General features: G+C 38.7%; 1 protein-coding gene across 1 annotated transcript; it reads left to right on the top strand.

Annotated features, from left to right (window-relative positions):
• Nucleotides 1–6,275: 6,275 nt before the first annotated feature.
• On the top strand, nucleotides 6,276–8,327 carry LOC131303316 (F-box protein SKIP1). The gene is made up of 2 exons (XM_058330127.1): nucleotides 6,276–6,798; nucleotides 7,469–8,327. The coding sequence occupies exons 1-2, from the start codon at nucleotides 6,443–6,445 to the stop codon at nucleotides 8,040–8,042; spliced, it is 930 nt and encodes a 309-aa protein (XP_058186110.1). The 5' UTR covers nucleotides 6,276–6,442; the 3' UTR covers nucleotides 8,043–8,327.

Genomic DNA, 8,327 nt, shown 5'->3' with positions numbered 1-8,327 from the left:
TTCTAACGAAAAATTGTTTGACTTTAGAGCATCTCCTAATCAAGGAGGTCAAACGTGACATAACATGCCAAATGGATTAATTGACATTTGAGCCAATCCTAACCCATATACAATTGCTTAGGTGTAATTTGACATATGATGTCAAATGTTTTCTTTCATTACTTTTACTCCTCAAAAGTATTTAAATTAAATTCAAAACAAACCTAAATTAATAAGAAATTTGGCATATTAATTGGTTGGAGTGGCTGTTTTAGAGATTGTCAAATTCAACCATGTCAAATTGACTCATAAGCGTTCAAAAAGATTTGACATCTTCACTTTTGACCTCCTCGATCGGAAATTCTTAGGTCATCAATCCCTGGCGTGATGCACTAAAGTGTTACATTATTAGAGAGTTAAAATTAGGTGTGCAACACTTGTAAGGAACACTATAGATCACATTTTAATTTGTTTTGAAATTTAACCCGAGTTCCAAAAAAGAACCGTTAATATGTGACGAATGAACCGTTAATATGTTACTCTTTTTTTTTGGTTTCAAATGTAATTGATTTTTTGTTTTTTACAAGACAAATCTTATTCTAATCTAGGAGAAATGGGATGAGACAGGTGAGGTTTGAACCCTCTCTTGGTGCAAGGAGTATAGAGTACCCACCACTTGATTGTCAGTCCATTGGCCACATTTGAAGTGAAATAACACTCTTGACAAAAAAATAATGTGGAATGACACTCAGTCATTTTAATTTTTTATTTAAAAAAAAAACAGAAACATTACATTTTGTGACTTTAATAGTCAGGACTTATTTTTCCTTATACTTAGAATTTAGAATTTTATTGTTAATATACTTAATAAATATTCAAAATTTTATTTTTGTTCGCATTTTTCTCTCTCCTCTTAGTTCGGCCCCTCCCAGGTACACATTCTGCTTCCGCCACTGCGATTCTGTGAATAAAGTACTCCATTTGCATTGGAACATCTATATATAAAGATAACACAATATTCCAGTTTAATCCATCAATCTTTATTCCAACCCTAAAACTTTATAGGTTACTTACATAAGTACTCTTCTCCTAGAAGAAGGCCAGAGGTCTCACAAAGGATGTTACAATAATCCATCTCGATGACAGTCCATGTCTCGAGTTTAGGAGATGGACTGTTAACCGACAAACTTATATAACAAAGATCCATAGCTCTCTCGGCGACGGCGGCTCCAACATTTGCGCTGTTATAATCTTTGGCAACCAGGTACTTCTTCGTAGCATTGAGTTGAAGAATCGCTCTATTGAAGTACTTAGAGCAATCGGTCAGCGTCGTTCTGTTTTTTGGATCGCTCACTTGCTTGAAAAACGCGGCAATCAGCGATTTGGTTGTGGATGCCTGGGATAGTGCCAAGCCGACGGTGACCTTAGCGATGCCTTGGAGATCGGCAGTGGCGTTGCGGGGGTAAGCTCTCAGTGTTTTTAAACAGAATTCAGGCGATTCGGCGTTGGAGCAAACTTTCTGAATCGAATCATCGTTTTGTTTTGCATCCCGGCCGGTTGAATCTGCAGAAAGTTGAGTCCAAATGCATGAAAATAACAAGAAGAGAGAGAGAGTGCACGTAATGCTAGGACTTGCCATTGACCTTTTTCTTATACAAGAGGGTTTTCCTTGGATAATTGGTATGATGTGAAGGCCCTTTATACTCGGAGATTATTGTTGAGATTCCCAAAGTAAGGGGGAAAATATTACTATATAGGATTAGAGCTGCAAACGAGCCGAGCCGAGCTTTACCATGTTCAAGCTTGTTTATTAAGTTTTTAACGAACCCGAGCTTGAGCTCGAGTTCAGTGAAAACTTAACGAGTCGAGCTCGAGCCGAGCGGGCCTTGGCTTGACTTGTGCTCGAGCTTGTTCACGAGCCTCCATGGATAGGCCTAAATGTATATATATTCTCGCATAGGCCTAATACAACCAAAAATATTTTGATTGTGAAGATATATTGATGTAGGACAAAAATGGAGAGTTTTTGTATTTTATTTTTATTGTTTTAGAATAAGATTTTAGCTAGGAATATTTTCATTTAGGTTAGAATTATTAACTTTCCGTATTCAGTTTGATTTTGATTTCTGCCTTTATTAGGATTCTTGGTCTACAAGAATTAGGATTTTATTTTAATTAATTAGGAAATATCTTTTATTTAATGCCGCTTGTTTTGGCATGATTTATTATTTCTTTTACAGTAGGATTTCTAGGGTTAGGGTCTTATAAAAAGGGCTGTAACCTATTCAATTAAGAAGACTTTTAAATTTTTATCAATAATATTACAGAGATTTTCTCTTTCTTTCTTGTGCGCAAGAATTGCTCGTTGCGACGAGTTGTTAATCTCGTTTGGACTAGTACGCTAACTAGTCTCTCGTGAATTCCGCCGCGTCAAGTGGTATCAGAGCAAGGCTTTGCCTGGTTCGATGTCACCAAACAAAGTTGAAGACACACCCATTGACGTTGGTCGTGGGCGTGCTGACCTAAGGAAGATGATGGAGGATACCCGAACACAAATGCAGGATCGAAGCACTCAGTTAGCCGAAATCCGTCAAGATACTCGCACTCAGTTTGCAGAGATCCGTGATTTACTGCATGGGTTGACTCTACAAATTCGCCAAAGGCCAGAAAGGGTTGAGAAGGATCGCGCGTTGGGATTTGCCCATCGCCAACCTCTTAACCAGAATAGGAACCGCGTTGAGGGATTTGCCCGCAACCAACCTATTCACCAAAACGTCTCCGGAGGATATTCTTATTATCACTACGATAGTAGGAATGAATTTGAAGGCGAGTTATTCGAGGGCCATGATGATTATCAGTCGATAAAGCGACAAACAAATTTCAAGTATTACAATAAGTTGCCAAAATTTAGTGGTCTTGAATTTTTTGAAGATCGTTTGGATTGGATATTGGACATTGATGATTTTTTTGAGTATACGAAAACTCCTTTTGAACAAAGGTGGAGGTTTTTATTATTGAAGCTTACGGGCCCGGCGCTACAATGGTGGTTAAAATTACAATCGTCAAGAGATCGATTGGGCAAGCGTCGAATTCATGCATGGTCGAGAATTAAAAGACTTTTGGTGGAGAGATTTTTGCCCTGGAACTATGAGGAATTACTGAAGGAAAAATATGGGCCAAAGCAACAGAATACAACCATTATTGTCAAAGATGTTGAAGAAGTTGCAAAAGAGGAGGGAGATCGGATTGAACTTGGTGACGAAGAAGAAACTGGCGATGAAGAAGTTGGTGGCAAAGAGGAATGTTTGAGTGCCCCTATGCTCGAACATCGGTTGGATTTAGATGGAGGTGCAACCAATGAGGTAAATGCAAGCAAGGATGAAAATATCGCAACATTGTATCAAGTACGAGAACCAAAGGAAGAGGAAAGTCATAAATCAGGACCTATAATTTCTCGACATGATGATGTCTTCCCTAATATTGAGCCTTGTGAGCCACACGGAAGTATGAGTGGTCCCAATGGTGAATTTGGTACAAGATCTCTTAATGCTACATCATTCATACATGATGTACCAATTAATTCTGCTATGGATCAACATAAAGAGAAATTGGAATTTCTGCATGACGTTCAATTTATTGATTTTCTTGGGTTGGAGCAGTTTGAGTTTTCACTCAATTCTCGTATTGTGAAAATTGTCAATCAATTGAAGTGTGCAAAAAAACTATCTTGGCGAGTGTACTTTTATTGGAAGACGAGCGAGAAGTTGAAGTATTCCAAATATTTATTTATTTGGAAAGGCAGATGGCAAGTTTCTAATGAGAACTCGAGGGCGAGTTCTTTTGAAGAAAAGGAGACTGATGTAGGACAAAAATGGAGAGTTTTTGTATTTTATTTTTATTGTTTTAGAATAAGATTTTAGCTAGGAATATTTTCATTTAGGTTAGAATTATTAACTTTCCGTATTCAGTTTGATTTTGATTTCTGCCTTTATTAGGATTCTTGGTCTACAAGAATTAGGATTTTATTTTAATTAATTAGGAAATATCTTTTATTTAATGCCGCTTGTTTTGGCATGATTTATTATTTCTTTTACAGTAGGATTTCTAGGGTTAGGGTCTTATAAAAAGGGCTGTAACCTATTCAATTAAGAAGACTTTTAAATTTTTATCAATAATATTACAGAGATTTTCTCTTTCTTTCTTGTGCGCAAGAATTGCTCGTTGCGACGAGTTGTTAATCTCGTTTGGACTAGTACGCTAACTAGTCTCTCGTGAATTCCGCCGCGTCATATATATATCTTTCATTTTCTTGTGGAGCGGGGGTGTACTGGTGTGCGTGTGCTCTCGCCTCCCTTGGTTGACAAACGGAAAGAACAAATTATGGAATAACAATAAAAACCCTAAACTTAAGTATATAGACCCCGGCTCGCGAGCTGACTTGAGCCGAGCTTATCCTAGCTCGAGCTTGTGCAAACGAGCTGAAAAAATCAGCTTGAACTTGTTCGCTTAACTTCCAAGCCGAGCTTGAACGAGCCACTAACGAGCCAAGCTGCGAGCGGCTCGGTTCGTTTGCAGTCTTATATAGGATTACCAAAATCTCAACTTATGGTTGTGTTTTTTAAAATATATCCTTTAATTATGTACAGATTTTTGGCAAGTAATTGTAGTTGAATCCCTTTTCTTTGATATGAAGATTTGGTCAATATAACGTATTAAAGGGAATTAAAATGAAGGTTGATCGATAGAAAGAGACTTCTTATCCGTGTCGTTTAAACTCACCAAAAGTCCAGTACGATCGCTTGCGAAGAAGTCTTGAAGTCCAAATAAAAAAATTGCCCCGTAAAGCCAAAGAAAAAGGAAATTAAGGAGGGAACACGACACGACATCGTGCTAAAATAAATAATTAGGTGACACAACACTTTATAAAGAGATGCAAGCTCCAAAAAATAATTAGGCAATTTACATTAAATATGATCCCTTAACTAGCAATTTTTTGAAACTAAAATTTCAAGTTTAGCTTTAGAGAATCATTAAACCGGTGTATATTGCTTTATCTATATTGATTTCTCACTGGCGAAATTTTTTTTTTCAAGCGGCATACGTCGGCGGAGTTAAGGGTAGTTAGTAAGTTAGTTCATAGAATATTCATAACTCAGAATCATAAACGTCCTAGACGAGGCTCGAACCTTGTCATCCCACAAGGGAAAGTCTAGAAAATACTAGTATTGGGCTACAAGCCCTTGGGTCTCACTTGTGATTTGAGTTGACAAAATCTTGTTTGTGCAATTGACCACTCTATTACATTGAGAATAACTTATTTACGGTCGAGATTGAGCGCTTCCGTGAAACTTATTCACTGTTCCTCCGTGAATAAGTAATTCTCCTATTACATTATCGTATTAGGAAGATTCGTATCAGGTATAAGTTGGGCCTATGTTAGACAGATAAAGGGTTTCGTTTGTACAGTGCCGGTCTTGTGGTCTAGGCTGAATCCCAAATTATTATTTTTTAATTCCAGCTAACAAAAGGTGTTCCGAATCAGCTTGAGCGTAACTCGAACTAATCCCTATAGCCTCTCCGACAACCCTTTTCAGGCTTACACATTAGCTGAGGTGGCCTCAAAGTTTGCTATCTAGGAAAACCGAACATGAAACCTTAGGAGAGCCAAAAAAAAAGGTGGCCCTGAATTCTCTCTTCTAATGTTTTGCCATTTTGAGAGCCAAAAAAAAAAAGGCTTGGTCATCCCTTTGGCTAAAATTTGGAAATGGCTCTGCTAGTTTTTTTTTTCAAGCTTTGTGATTTAATGACTGGTGGGAGTAATCCAATCCTCTAGTTGTGATATCTGGATGTAATTCCAACGGCTTCGCCCAAGTAATGGCTTTAGAACCAAATAATACTGCAACAAGTCAAAGAAAATGGCCAAAATCCTTGGGCATCTTCTTACAAGATGTGGGTATTGAGGGGAACAAGAGGTGCCAATAGTATTTCTTTTAGGGTCGTAAACAAACCGAGTCAAGTTGTGCCGTGTTCAGGCTTATTGATTAAATTTTTGGCGAGCTCGAACTCAAATATAGTGGAAATTAAACGAGCCGAGCGATTCGAAGCTTGACTCAACCTCAAGCTTTTTGACAAGCCTATCATAAACATATATTTATACTTCCATAGTACTAGATATTTTTTATTGTGCATGTAAATGAGTCTCATATCAATATAAACTAGTATAAGAAAAAGCTTCTATTTCAAAATAATACTAATAATAATACTCCAACTTAGTCTAGTTTCTTTTAGTATTGGACGAGCCGTTCACAAACATCTTTGTTCATTTGCCGCCCGAGCTATTTCTCCCCTCTATATAAACTAAAATTCTAGCTCAACACCCAAACACACGCTAGAGGTAGAATGATTGCTACTGTATAAATGGAGGGCTGCAAAACGGTTACCAAAAGAACCAAACCGACAGAAAATGGGCGACAAAAGTGGAGGTGAAACCGAGTCCGAACCCCGACCCGACTGGGCCGAGTTAACCCACGAGTGCCTCACCAACATCCTCTCCCGCCTCACCCTCGAGCACCGATGGACCGGACCCATGTTCGTCTGCAAGCCCTGGTTACAAGCCTCCCGGGACCCGTGTCTCAACTCGGTCTTCGACCTCGAGAATCGCTTCGACTCGGCCGCCGAGTCGGCTCGCTGGTGGACCCCCGACTTCGAGCGAAGGATCGACGCCATGCTCCGATCCGTCGTCGATTGGAGCGAGGGGTCGCTTACGGAGATCCGTGTTAGGCATTGCTCTGATGGGTCTCTCTCGTACGTCGCCGAAAGGTAAAAATTTGATCGGTAATTGCACGAGTTGTTGCGTTATTGTTGTTTATTTTGAATGGTTGCTATTGGGTTTTGATGTTTATGGCCAATTCCATTTTTTTTTAGGTTTCAATTTGTTGCAAATGGCTGTTGAATGGTTGGTGTTAGGGTTTGAACTAATTGCGTGATGATTCTTGTTTTTTTTTGTTTTTCATGGTGTCAATTCTTGTTTCTAAATAGGATTGGAGGATCCTCCAGTTTTAAGAGGATTGGAGACAGAGGCAGAACTACATTTAGGCCTGAGGGGGGAGTGGATAGTGTTGATTTGTACTTATGAATTAGGCACTTTTGGTTACCCAAACAACTTGATTTTTCACTCAATCGATGGAAAACAGCGATTTAAAAGAAGAATGGTTTGGAGCATAAAAAAAACTCTCTCTATTTAAAAGATGAATAATAGTCTTGGAATTCTCCATTGATTGACGTAATAATGAGTTTTGGGGTTGGCTGCTAAAGATGGTTTTACTGAGTCTTTTCAGGTTTACATTATTGCCCAATTGATTTTTCTCTGTTGGTATTAGTTTCACAAAAGCATACTTATTTTTCCTATGCACTATGTAGTGCTACAGATTGCAGCAAGTTTTGTTCCGATTTGAATAACAATGTATATTTTCCCCCAATTGCACCTCAGGTGCCCGAACCTTCAGGTTCTTTCTATCAAGAGCAGCCAAAACGTAACCGATCAATCCATTGTGAAAATAGCTTCCGGATGTCCCAAGCTGAAAGAGGTTGATATAAGCTATTGCTACGAAATATCTCATGAATCAATAGCTTTGATAGGGCAGAAATGCCCTGACCTCAGAATGCTAAAAAGAAACCTCATGAATTGGTTGGACCCCTCTCAACACACTGGAATAGTCCCGGAAGAGTATCTGAATGCCATACCCCAAGATGCGGACTCAGAAGCTGCCGTGATAGGAAAATTCATGCCTCATCTGCTGCACCTTGAACTTCGATTCTCCAAATTATCCGCCAAAGGCCTTGTTTTGATTTCTGAAGGGTGTCTTGATCTTGAATATTTAGATCTATCCGGGTGTGCCAACGTGACTAGTCGTGATATTGGGAATGCAACTGCTAATTTGAAGAGTTTGAATGATGTCAAGAAGCCTAATTTCTACATCCCCAGGTCGGTGTTCCACACGGAGAGGTATGGGCATTGGAGATTGTATGATGAGAGATTCCAGACGGATGTTTTCCGTATTTGATCAACAAAGATACGAAATCATTCTCTGCCAAATATGTGTGGGAGATATCGACAGGGGTAAGGTACTTTTGGCATCTTTTGTCGATCCAATGCAGCAAATATTTATATTCTAGCTGTTCTTCAAATACTCTGCGGTATATTGTACTTAAGCGTGTTAATAAGCCGCATTTGATGTTTCGGAAACTGATTTGTGGTGTTTACAAGATCAAATCATGTTGTTATACAGAATGGATGCTTACTTTCTGTTTGAACAATTGTTACAATTCATTAGCTGGTATTTGAACTA

The sequence above is a fragment of the Rhododendron vialii genome, chromosome 1a (assembly GCF_030253575.1).
Source record: "Rhododendron vialii isolate Sample 1 chromosome 1a, ASM3025357v1".
Classification (NCBI taxonomy): domain Eukaryota; kingdom Viridiplantae; phylum Streptophyta; class Magnoliopsida; order Ericales; family Ericaceae; genus Rhododendron; species Rhododendron vialii.
Note: the sequence above shows the minus strand (reverse complement) of the source record. Positions and strands in the feature narration are given on the sequence as shown.